The 12,093-nt window shown below is 53.3% G+C and overlaps 1 protein-coding gene across 2 annotated transcripts in view; it reads left to right on the top strand.

Moving 5' to 3' along the window:
• The window catches only part of CTNNBL1 (catenin beta like 1), a 48,293-nt gene extending 42,556 nt beyond the window's left edge, over positions 1-5,737 (top strand). The window contains exons 15-17 of one of the 2 annotated variants that reach the window (XM_027894994.1): positions 427-499; positions 5,446-5,563; positions 5,601-5,737. In XM_027894994.1, coding sequence (XP_027750795.1) covers positions 427-499; positions 5,446-5,534 — 162 coding nt within the window. In that variant the 3' untranslated portion in view covers positions 5,535-5,563; positions 5,601-5,737. Of the gene's footprint in view, positions 1-426; positions 500-5,445 lie in introns of both variants that reach the window. The other variant, XM_027894993.1, reaches the window with a different exon arrangement.
• Positions 5,738-12,093: the final 6,356 nt, after the last annotated feature.

Raw genomic sequence — 12,093 nt, 5'->3', positions numbered from 1 at the left:
ACGCAGGAGGGGGAAGGGGAAAGGAAAGACAAAATTTCTTGCTAAAATCAGAACTATGACAGAAATGGAGAAAGGCCCTGTCGATGCCACTGCTGAGGGAGCAGTGGAAGGGGACCTGCTCTCAAGAGGTCTCAAAAGGCACAGCTACAGCAGGTGACTTTGCTTGATCTGTGCAAACTGCTGCACCTTTCCTGGTGTGAATACACAGGGGTTTGTGAATATGGTCTGTGGCCACTTGTACCTGTGCCATGTGCCTTCCTGGGTGTTTCTGAGTAGGTGCTCTGGGACTGAGGACTAGCAAGGCTGAGTTGGGTTTTGTGGTGCTCAGGTCTCTGCTCATCCCTCGAAGAGGGGGAAAAATTGGGGCTGTGCATGGATTTGTGTTTTGTTGAAGATCACTTTCTTCTCTTTCCTACCCCCCTTCAGATTCGTCAGAGAGTCCACCAGATCCTGAACATGAGAGGCAGCTCCATTAAAATTGTTCGACACATCCTGAAGGGTGAGTTGAGATATCCCTGTGCAAGTGTCTCCTCTCTTCCAGGGACAGCTTGGTCACTGCTTTGTGGGATGAGCCTTCACATGTAATTCTCCTTGGCTTCATGCACATCTCCAGGCAGCAGCTGAGCAGTGTTCAGAGGTACTGGCAGGGCTGGGATCACCCTGGTTAGTGGCATGCTTTGCTTTGCCTCCCGAGTTAGGGCACTTGCTGTAGCTGCTGTCAGGGAACGGCACATCACTTTAGCTTCCATCAGCTCCAGCCTGGCTGGGACTTGCTGCTGACATTAAGGTGAAAGTAAATATTTAAGAGAAGTGTACATGCATGCTAGAGGGAAGAATAGTGGAGTCTCATCTTTCATTAACATGGCCCTGCACTTTACCATCTGCACTATATTAGTACCCGTGGTGTATTTGTCTTGTTCTTAGTGTCAGATTAATATGGATTATAGCATTAAAGTATCCTCCGTAGCTTTAAAATGTAGCTGTTGTGATTTGCAATCCCAGTTTTAAAGTGCTGCTTGTTATTTTTAATGCTTATGTTGAATTAGAGCAATGCCCGTTTGAGCTGTGGCCCTGCTCTGCAGCCTCCTGTCCTTCAGCAGCAGCAGCAGCAGCACCCAGTGCTAGTGGGGAACAGGAGGGCAGGACTTGGGCTCTCCCCACAGCCCCTCAGAGCTGTGAGGCTTAGCAGGAACAGCTGGGAACCTCCTGCCCAGGGAAGGTGCCTCCTCTTGGCATTTGTCATCTCCTGAGGGGCTGTGTTGTTTTTGGTGAGGGACGAGGAGCCTGTTTCTCTTCTGGAGGCAACAATTCTGTTCTCCTGGCCTTTTCTTCCCCCCACTTCAACACTGGCAGGTACTGGCAGCTTTTTTCTTACAGAACCTGTCGGTTTTCTCCCCTCTCATATGCAGGAAAAAAGGGATCAGAAGGATGGCTGGTGTGACGAAATTAAGAGCGATTTTCTGACAGTGTGAGATTACCTGCAGCTATAGGCAATCTCTTTGGCTCTTGTCCTTGGCCACCAAGAGCAAGTTAATGCCTGCTGATGAGCAGGGGCGCTGGATAGGATGTCTTTTCTGATTTTAATTATGATCCTTGACGATTCCTGCCTCTAAACCGCCCGTTCCCAGTGCAGAGCGTGGCACACGTCCGCAGATTCCCTCTCTTGCCCTGGGTCGTGGGTCCCTGAGGGATTTGTCTGCACACCCCACCCGGATTTGCACACCTCACAGTCACAGCTCTGGCTTGTTGATTTACATACCAAGCTGAATCAGAGGGCAGCTGCATTAAAATTTCATCCCATTCTTTCTTTCCCAGACAGTGCCTTGCATTGTGAAACTTCCTCTGCGGTTGTATCGTGTGCTGCGAGCCGAGGGTGGGTGCCTGAAGGGGCACACGTGGCTTGTTAATAATACAGGGGGTGGATCCAGAGTTTGGGGCTCTGGCAGCAGCTTTCCCCAGCTCTTACGCTTGCCAGTTTTAGAGATTTTTGCCACCACTGTAGTCGAGACCTCAGCGATAAATTTCCTGGTGGGCTCTTTGAAATCCCGCAGTGGGGCTCAGCAGATCCCTACAGGCAGGAGAAGCTCTGGGCTCAGCTGTGGTCTGGGCTCTGAAATTCAAGTTTTTCAGTAGTAACTCACCTGTGTCTACATCCATGGGCAGTGTAGATTCACCAGCTTTTAAAAGAAGTGGCACTAAGGACAAGCACCTGCCACTCCAGGGAAGTCAGTCTGTTGGTCACAACTTCCCGTTGGAGCAGAGTTTGGATGTGGACCCTGCAGGGGGCTGCCATGGGGCTGAGAACCAGCAAGGCACTTCTGAAACTTCACAGGAGTCAGAGCTGCAAGTGACTGAGAGATCAGGAGCTTGAACCTTGGCTGGAATGTTTCCAGGGCACTTTCCAACTTGCTTTCAGGACAGATGAGGGCTGGTTTATTTTTACTTTTCGTTCAGTGTTTTGCTCTTGTTCAGTTTTTATTTTCTATTTTTTGCGTACTAATTAGGTGCTTGGGGTTTTTTTTGGTTTGATTTTTATGGCCTACATATTCTCCATGTTTCTCTGGCAACCTGACAGCTGATGGATCCCTTGGGGTGGCTCAGCATTACTTACGATGCAAGCAAGGAAGCAAGACTGTTTTCTTGTGGTAGGGCCTTCAAGGGGGAGGAGTGGGCTGGAAATAACAGGAGGCTCATTAATGCATTTCTGCAGGCTGACCCGTCCTCCCACACTTCCTTTTTCTTGAATATCAAGCATTTCTTGTAACGGGACAGTTAGTCTGTGCTTTGGAAGAAAACGACTGAATGGCTGGGGGGGATGTTTTGAGGGTGGAGGGTGGATTCAGGACAGTGAATGGTGTCTGTGTCTTGGGGCAATGCCTGGTCTCCATCTCTGGCTGGGAACGGAGTGAGGCACAGGTCTCTCTGAGTAGTGATACTCTGCTTTGAGATGGCAAAGCTCCCTGTTCCTCCCTGATCCAGAGGGAACTGGGCATTGGTCCTGACTCCTTCAGGCAGCCCCTGCTGAGGCCCCTCCCCACGACACTTGGTCACATACCTGGTGGCAGGTGAGCAGGCACTCTGGGAGCTGGGCAGGTGGAATCCAGCCCAAACCTGTTAGCACAGGTGAGCAAAGAGGAAGGGTCAGCGTGCTGTGAGGGCAGAGCTCAGCCTGGCTCACGGTTCCTCCGTCTGTGCAGGCTTTGGAGCTTCCAATATCCATTACAAGCCTCAGTATTTCCCAATTGATTTTTACTGTTCTGTAACCATTGTATTTTGTCTAATGAAGCAGAAACCAATCTCGGGCCCTTTCCCTTTGTGTAGCTACAGCAGTGTGTAAGCTCTGGTTAACTGTTGGCACGGGCAGCTTACATTTGATTTTTTTTTTTTGTCAGTCTCAACGAAGTGTTGGAATTTTAAATAAAAAAGTAAATACATAAATTCTCAGTCAGAGATTTATTTTTTTTTTAAGCCTGGTTCTGGGGGCTATATCTGGTCTCTTCAAATGAGCATTAGCAGCTGTCTGAACCCAGTAAACAGGTTTTAGTCTTTAGTCTTACAAAGCCTAAATGTTAAGAGGGAGAAATGCTGAGCTTTTGGACAAGATTAGAGGAATTTGTGTCTTGCTTTTGTCTGGGTGATCTGGCTGGGACAAAGGAAGGGCAGTGGCACTCAGCAGTTCTCTGCTTGAGCCGTAGTCTGAGCACTCTGTCCTTAAGGAAGGAGTGGAGCAGCCCCAATCCTTCTCCAAGGGCAGAGCTGTTGGAGACCACAGCTTTCTCTCAGCTGGGCATGGAGAGGCCATGGCAGGTGGGAAGTGCTGCCCTTGGGCTACAATAAGCAGCGTTTGCAGCTGCTGGGGCTGTTCCAGAGGCACTTTCCCTGATGGAGCACGGAAAGGGCTGCTGGGGACAGAGGCAGCTCCTCCTTGGGGCTGCTGACAGAAGGCTCTGGTACTGCCTGAGGGGACAGGGGAGACTGAGCTAAGTGCCAGCCCTGGCTGGGAAGGCGACCCCATCCCTGTGCACTGGGATCATCTCCTGCCTGAGGTTTGGATCCCTGATGCAGCAGCAAAGCCCTCAGCCCAGGAGTGCACAGCGGGGCTGGGGCCACACTGCCCCACAGCAATCAGCCCATACACAGGGAGCTGCAGGGAATCCATCCTTGCAGGAGCTTCCTGCTGCCCTTAAGAGCGGTGGAGAGCGGCTGGGAAGGAGGGAAGGAGCCCTGAGCTGGTCCCTTTGCCAGGAGTTGAGGTTCACCTGCAGCAAACCTCAGCATTACCACCTGCTCTTGTTACAGGTACTGGAACGGTTTATAAATATTAAAAGGATTTCTTCCAGAGGCCTGGCAAGGAGCTCTTGTGCTTGTATGTGGAAAGTGAGAGAAAGTGCACGCAGGAGGGAAGACTCCCACATCATCTAACTTCTTCCTGTCCTCACTGCTTTCTGTGCTCTTCTAACAAAGGCTTTGATGGAGCTCAGAGCTTGTAGCAGTGCTAAACGTATAAATATTAAAGCAAAGTTTCTACAGCAACTTACCATTCAGAGCTGAATACAAGCTGCTCTGTTTGTTTGGAAGAAGGGAAAGAATGCGAGCAGGGAAGCGCTGTCTAACCAGCAGCCTGCTCCTGATTCCCTCAGATTTGTTCAGCTTCTTGCTTCTGCAGCTCAAAACCTGCTTTTTTATTTTCTCTTTTTAAACCATCTTTGAATATGCAGGTTCTGGTGGCAGGAAGGAGGGAGCTGGTGTGGGATGAGAGCTGCTAAGATCCAAATGGATGTCAGGAAGGAGAGCTGCAGAGGGAATGTTTGGTTCCCCAGGTGTCTGGCTGTGTGCATGGATGGGCAAGATCTTGCTCAGGGTCTGGGGTGTTCTGCCTGACAGCAAGGAGTTTGGTTTGTAGTTAAATCTGAACTGGTGGGTTTTCTTCTGTGTGGTTAAAAGCACCTGTAGATTGGGGAATTGGGGTCTCCTTGACAAAAATGCCCTTCAGGATGCTTGGACAACAGACAGGTTAAACCCAGGACTGGGAATGTTTAACAGTTGTGTAGCTGCCTCTGACTGACCTTTCCCGATGACACTCAGTGTTCAAAGGGACCCAGAAAGCTGGTGGTGTCTGGCAGTGTTTGTATTTCTTGGGAATAATGCATGATCCCTGTGCCAGGGAATGGGTGCTCCTGGGTGCTGGTGTCTGCCTGGGGCAGGGCATTCTGTTGGCTTTGTCTGCCACAAAAGCTTTAACGAGGGTCAGCGGGGTGTTTGTTATGCAAAGCTTTAACCCTGGGGATGGGCTGGAAAACCATCAGTGCTCCTTGCATTAATTCCCACTGGGCTGTTTGCAGTGGATGTGGATGTAGGTTCCTGCTGTGGTGTCTGTGGGAGCTGCTGCCCCTCGTTCATTCCCGGGGAACTCAAAGCCTGTGTCCCTCTGCTCTCTCCCTGCAGAGTACGCGGAGAACATCGGGGATGGGAAGAACCAGGAGTTTCGGGAGAGTGAGCAGAAGCGGATCCTGGATCTGTTGGAGAATTTCTGAGGGCCAGGAGGCCGAACTCTGTGTCAGCCACAAGGACTCGATGCCGGTTCTCCCTCTGTGTCTGTGCACGAGGACACGGCCCCAGCTCTCCCTCCTTCTGCCCCTCCTCCAGCCTTGATTGCACGATGAGAGTGATGTTTCTATGAAACTGCTTCTAAATGGGATTTGGGAGATATTAAAGATAGTTTCCTTTTTTTTTTTTTTTTTAGCTCCTGGTTTGTTATTTAAGCTGTGTGCTGTGAGCAGGGCTGCAGCCGTGTATCTCCCACCAGATCATCACGAGGTTCCCCTTTTTTTTTCCCTTTTTCCCCCCAAGTCAATCTGCAGGGATCAGTGTGAAACAATATGAGTGCACGCTTTGGAAGGAGGGCAGAGAGGAAGCCCAGATGGCTCAAGAGACTGTTTGCAAGTTATTCCAGCCTGGTCCATTAATGAAAATGTACAACCCCTGCTCTGATGGGAACCTGGGAGGCTGGGGCAATGGTGTGTGTCCAGTTCAGCTCTTCTTCAGTGGCACAGGGAATCCAGGGATTGGCCAGATCAGCCATTCCTGATAAATCTTCCCAAAGGCAGGTCAGAATCAAAGGCAGGTTCTGACACAGGTCAGTCACTGCGTCCCCTCCTGAAGGAGAAATGGGAGTGAGTCTGTCAGGGTTTTACCTGGAACTAGGAGGGAGGGGAGGTAAGCAGTGACATGCCCAAGTTCCATCACCTTCCTTTCACAGTCAGTTTTGGGTCTTGGCTGTGCTTGTTCAGTAGGAAAAAGAGTGTTGTGGTTCCTGCACAGGGAGCAGGGCTCTCACAGCAGCAGCAAGTCCCCCAGAGCAGAGGGACAAGCCTGCTCACCCGGCACTGTGGGGCTGCAGGGAGGCTGAGGGCATCAGCAGCTGCCTGCCTGCCCCAGGGGAAGGGTCCACAGCTCATTCCTGTCACCTTCTGCACCACACGGTGATTTTGGGTGTCACCATCCCAGCGCTTCCCTGAGCCGGGACTCCCAACCGGGATAGGAAGTAGCCGAGAATATTTTCCTGCATCCTCTTTGCTGCTGCTGAAGTTAATGACTGTCATCACAAACCATCGCGGCTCCCGCAAGCTGGGCTGTGCCTAATTTAGAGAGATTTGCATGCTGGCAGCATTCATTTTTTATCTCCAAGAAAAATGCATTGTCAGGGAAGCTTAAAGTCTTCCTTCAGTCCTGACTGCGCAGGCACTGCTGGCCTGGCCCTATCGAATGCTGCTGTTCGGGGGATCAGCACGGAAGTCGTGGCTTCAGCAGCCACAAAAAGCTGCAAAAGGATGTTTTTTGGTGCAGAACTTGTTTGAATTCCCCATTTCTTTTCCTCTGTTAAAGGTGTCCTTTCCTTTAGCTGTCAGATGTGTTTGGGTTTTCGCTTGAGCCTGGGAGTCCTTCCCTTTCCACGCCATGGCCAGTGGAGTTGTGGTGAGAGCTGGTCTCTGGTTCCCCCTGGAAGGTGGCCTGGCTGTTCCCTTACTCTGTGCTTGTGTTGGAAGAGCTGAGGAGAAAGGGAGGGATGTGAGATGGAGGGTTTGAGGCAGAGCAGGAGGGGGACTTAGTGAGCACAAAATAGCTGTGGCTGAAAAGTGGGGGCACAGATCTGGAGGAGAAAAGGGCAGGGAAGGTCTTGACAATAATGCAGTAAACTGCCTGAGGGCAAGGTAAGTTTATAAATCTAAATGTAAACCTTTAACCTGATTCTCTCTGTTTGCCACACGTGTGTGTGTGATCGTTTCCCTGCACGTCAGGTGAGCTGTGTGGGTGTGCAGTGCACGATCACTGCTCCAAGCTGGCTCCTCTCAGGTGGGGAAATCCTCCAGCAGCATCTGCTGGGAGTGAAATCTCAGTCACTGCCACAGTGGTTGTGCCTCTGAACTCGCATTGGAAGCACTCACTGCAAGGGGCAGGGGCTGGAGGAACCCAAAACGTGGTGCTGTGGCGTGTGGGTTTCCTGGACTCCCAGGGGAGCAGGGAAGGGTCCCAGCACTGCTCCAAGTGCCAGCAGTCAGTGCTGTCCTGGCTCAGGAGAAGGGTCACAATTTCCCGCCTGGAATGGGAACAGTGGGTGATGGGGTGAAGTTGATGGGGCTCAGCATCGTCCTGTGAGCTGATGGTCCCTCTGCAGGGCTGGGGATGTGGTGTCACCCCTGCACTGTCCCTTGTGGTTCCCGTGGCTGTGGTACTGCACCTGGGGAGCTGGAACACCTTGTGCAGAGTGTTTTCACTTACTTGAGTCTTCCCCAGCCAAAGGAGGTATTGTGGAATTAGAGAATGGCAGCGTGCCCATCCACTGTTGAGGATGCTCCAGATGTTGCCATGGAATTCGTGCAGGGCCGGTTCCTGCAAGCCAGGCTTTTACAAGGCTGATGATGAATTATTCTTTTCTTCTGATTTCCAAACTCTTTTAGAGGGAGGAACCCCTCTGCTCCAAAGGGAGGATCCTCTGCTGGGGGGTCCCGATGTGCTGGAGGGACTGGAAGCAACTTCCTGCCCCCCTGGGACACGTGAAGTCCCTTATCTTGTACAAAACCCTGGTAAAAAGCATGAAAAAACCCTCATGATGTCCCCAAGGCCTGTTGGGTGCTGCAATGGGGTCTGGCTCTCCAGGACAGATGGGAGGCTGGAGCCCCCCACTCCTGCCTGCCAACCCCCCCTCCACTCCTGGGATCATCCCTATGCCAGTGCTGGCCTCTGGGCTTGCACTGCCACTCCTAATGTTTGTTCCTGAAGAAATCCTCGCTCCATAAATGATTTCAGCAGATAAGAAATGAAATTTGGTGAGGAGGGAGAGGTGCCCTGAAGGATGGTGATGCCCAGAGAATTATGATCCTGGTGCTCACCCACACCCTGGCCCCACTGCTGGGAAATGCCAGATCCTTGCCTTGGTCCTTGGGATGGGCTGGGGGCCCACCTGGGCTCACTGTTGTTATTAATTAAGATAATTATTCAGCTCGGTGTGCTGCTCCTGGCCAGCTCAGTTGCGCTGTTGCGTTGAGCATCACAGAAAAGCCTCGGAGGTGTGAGGATGGGTGCCCTGAGCCTTGGCAGCTGTGGAGAATGTTGTTACTGTGGTTGGGGGAGGATTAAAAGGTTGAGCTAATAACGGATTTTCTTAAGGAGGCATCTATAGGCCGTGGACAGGGGGATTTTTGCCCTGGTTTGACGCTGGTGGTTTCTGTGGCTCTGGAGCAGCAGCAAATGTGGGGTTTGGGAGGGTGTGTGGGAGCAGTGCAGCCCCCAGGCAGCTCCCCCAGAGCTCCAGGCTGCTGGGAGGGATAGCAGGGACATCTCACTGGGTGACAGGAGCCTGGTGGCTTTGGCTCCTCTGTGAGCCCTAATCAAGTTGAGCCATGCACTCCCCTGCCCGCTCTGCACTCGGGGCAGGGGGCAGCAGAGTGTGCAGGGACAGGCACCCCTCCCCATCACACCCCTCACTGGGCCCTGTTTTCCTGTCTCTGATTGTAAACAGATTTGACTAAAGAGGTAAATGAGAAGGTAATTAGAGGGAACATGATGGATGAGGCTCTCTGGTGATGGCAGGCAGGAAACTTGCCCTCCAGGAGAAAGGAGCGGGGAGGGTGTCCTTCGGCAGGAGCATCTCCCCTCACCCTGCGGTGTTCCTGCTTCCCCCTGCAGCAGGATTCTGGGATGCAGTGCTGGGAGCTCTGACCCCGGGGATGCCCAAGGCTGTGGGCACTGGCTGCTGCAGGCAGGGATGAGCCTGTCATCCAGGGCACTGATCCCAGGTTTGGTACAGGATGGACGAGGCCGCTGAGCACAAGCACAGGATTTAAAAGCAGGAAAAGCAGCAAGGGATGGAGGAGATGCTGTCCACAGTCTGTGGGGCCGTTGGCTTCCTGTTCTCCGTGCAGATGGAGTTTGGGGTTTGGTCGGACTGAGGCCGGGCTGGGATCGGCTGGGGCGGGTCCTGGGTGATCCAGCATGGGAAGGGGGAGCAAGAGGGATGGTGACACCAGCCCCGTGGTGGGTGTTGGGGTGGGAGCCCCGGTGCTGGCATTGGGATGGTGTCGATCCCAGCGGCAGGAGCGCTGTTTTCCTCCTGCTGGGAACGGCGGGAGCTGATGGCCCTTCCCCCTGGCCATGGGAGACAGGCACTGTCCTCGCTGTGTGTCCAAATTCATCTTCGGCTCCGCTCCCGACTGAGCCTCCCTAAATGGGGAAAAATGAGTGTAAATCATGGCTGAGGAACATCTCCCGATATCCCAGTGGAGGGACCGAGGCTGCGCTAAATACAGCGAGGGGCTGCCAGTGCCGGCAACAAACCGTCAGCAGCAAAATAAGTCACTTACGATATTGATTTTTTTTTTTTTTTAATATTATTTTCCTTTAAGGCCTGGCTCTCAGGGAAAGCTTTTCTCCTGGGGCAGGAAATCATCTGGAGGGGGGGGGGGGGGGGCTGGTTGGTTTGGGCGCTTGATAGTTTTTTACATTTAATTTTTTTGGTGCTTAATGGTTTGGAAAGAGGGAACTGTTCCACAATGACGGACACCTGTGATGGTGCTCCTCTCCATCGGGAACCTGGCAGTGGGTTCTGCAGAGGAAGGAGTTAATGGCCTGGAAACGGGCTTGAGTTGTTCTCTGAAGAAATAATTCTTTTCAAGTCATTTTCCTCTGAATTTTATGCTTTAGAGACTTCCCTGTGTGGGGGCTGCTCCGGGCACAGGAGCCTTTCACTCCTGAAGCCTCCACGTGCCGTGGGGGTTCCTGCTGCCTTCCCCACATCGTGCTGGGACCCCCGGGGCTCCCTGGGGTGGGGTGCAGGGCTGTGACCCCTCCAAACCAGGCGAGGGGGTGGAGACCCTGCATATCCCTTCCCCCGGGATGCTCCCGCTGCTCCCCCAGCCAGGTCGATGCCGTTGTGGCTTTCGTGGAGGGGGTTGGTGGGTTGTGTTTCCTCACCTGCATTCCTGCCCGCCGCCTCCCCAGCAGCTTCCTGCACCGGGGGATGCTGACGGGCTCTGCCTGCGTGGCTGGCTGCGCCCGGGATGATTTGTGGAGGAGCAGGCTCTAATGTTGCCTGGCGGGAGCATTGTTTTCCTGCGGCGCGCGCAGACCTTTGCAAATAATCTAATAACGCAGGAATGTCAAACTTCAGCTGTGGAAGGGAATCCTTTTATACAGGAATTGTCAAGTCTCTAAACAAGTATCAGAAATGAGCTCGGTATCAGTGTGGAGGGTGTTTATTCTGCCCGTCAGAGAGATGAACAACCCAATCCACTCTCCCAGGCAGACGCAGATTTGAGTGTTGGTTCCTGGACCTCAGGAGAGCTCAGTGCTGAGCCTCAGGGTGCCCCCACACGAACCCTTAAAGAGGTGAATTTCAAAATAATGCACGAGACAGCCCCCGGTGCTTCGGCAGCTCTGGGGTTTGGGGTTTTGGGTTTTCTTCCTTCCAGTTGCTGGGCAGCTCTGGCTGCTGAGGTGTGGATGGCATCAGAAAGAGCATGAGCAGACCTTGGGAGCCAGGAGGAAGGGACCAACCCTCTTGCTTTCATTCTGGGTGTCCTTGGGCAGTGCCAGGCTGGGGCCATGTCCTTGGGGGACAGTCTGTGTGCCCCAGTGAGCAGATCATCCCAATTGCCCCACAGGGTCTGGGTCCTCCTGGAGCTGGTGCCTTGTGAGATGCTGCTGATCTGGCTGAGCCCCCAGCCTCTTCCGACCTCATCCTGCTCTTCTGAGCTCCACTGCACCCTCCAGCTTCCCAGGTTGCCTTTGCCCTATGGACGAGTGTCCCAGGAAACCCACACTTGAACCTCGTGGGCACACCAGCTGGCATGCAGTGCCACTGGGATCTTTGTGGTGTTACAGCACTGAAGCAGCCGCTGGATTGCCCCATCTGGCAGGTGCCCCCCTGAGCAGAGCTGAGCGCTGGGCAGGAACCCGGCCCTGGCAGAGATAAAGGAGCATTTCATCCTCGAGAGTGAGCCCCTGGGCCTGTTGTGCTGGAACAGGAGCCCTGTGAGGGAGGTGCTGGCTGTTCAGAGCAATAACAAGTGTGCAGATAAGGGACCTCGTTACACAGCGGGTGCCACATCTCTGCCCCGGGAGCCGCTGGCTGTGCTCCTGCTGCTGTGTGCGAGCGGCTCCCCCCGTGTCCCTGTCAGACTCTCGGGGGTTCATCGGGGCTGCATGGCTTCACCCACAGGCAGCATCTGCCCGGGGCCTCTTCACCAGCAGATTAAAATCGAGGAGGGAAATGAAACCTTCACAGTGTGCTTGAGACGTGCAGGCACCGACTCTTCCCCATCCACCCGGCCCTGCACAGCCCCGGCGCCCGTTTGTCATCCGCTGCGGTGGCAGAAAATCAGCTGGAAATGGGGCTTAATTCAGGCTCTGCCTCTAGAGGTGTTCCCGGCTCCAGGAGGAATTTATGCTCTTTGCTTCCTCCTGGCATGATGATTTAAATATCTCTGATGGTGCACGGGCAGGTTTCAGCCCTCGAGGTGCAGCTGCGCAGCCTCGGCTTCCAAGTGGGGGCTGTGCCACCCTGGTGTTGGGGGACAGGAACTGGGCTGGGGCAGG

Source organism: Empidonax traillii, unplaced genomic scaffold (genome assembly GCF_003031625.1).
Source record: "Empidonax traillii isolate 1590-97213 ecotype Southwest subspecies unplaced genomic scaffold, ASM303162v1 scaffold448:size1359114, whole genome shotgun sequence".
Classification (NCBI taxonomy): domain Eukaryota; kingdom Metazoa; phylum Chordata; class Aves; order Passeriformes; family Tyrannidae; genus Empidonax; species Empidonax traillii.
The sequence above is the reverse complement of the archived record's forward strand: the minus strand, read 5'-3'. Positions and strand labels throughout refer to the sequence as shown.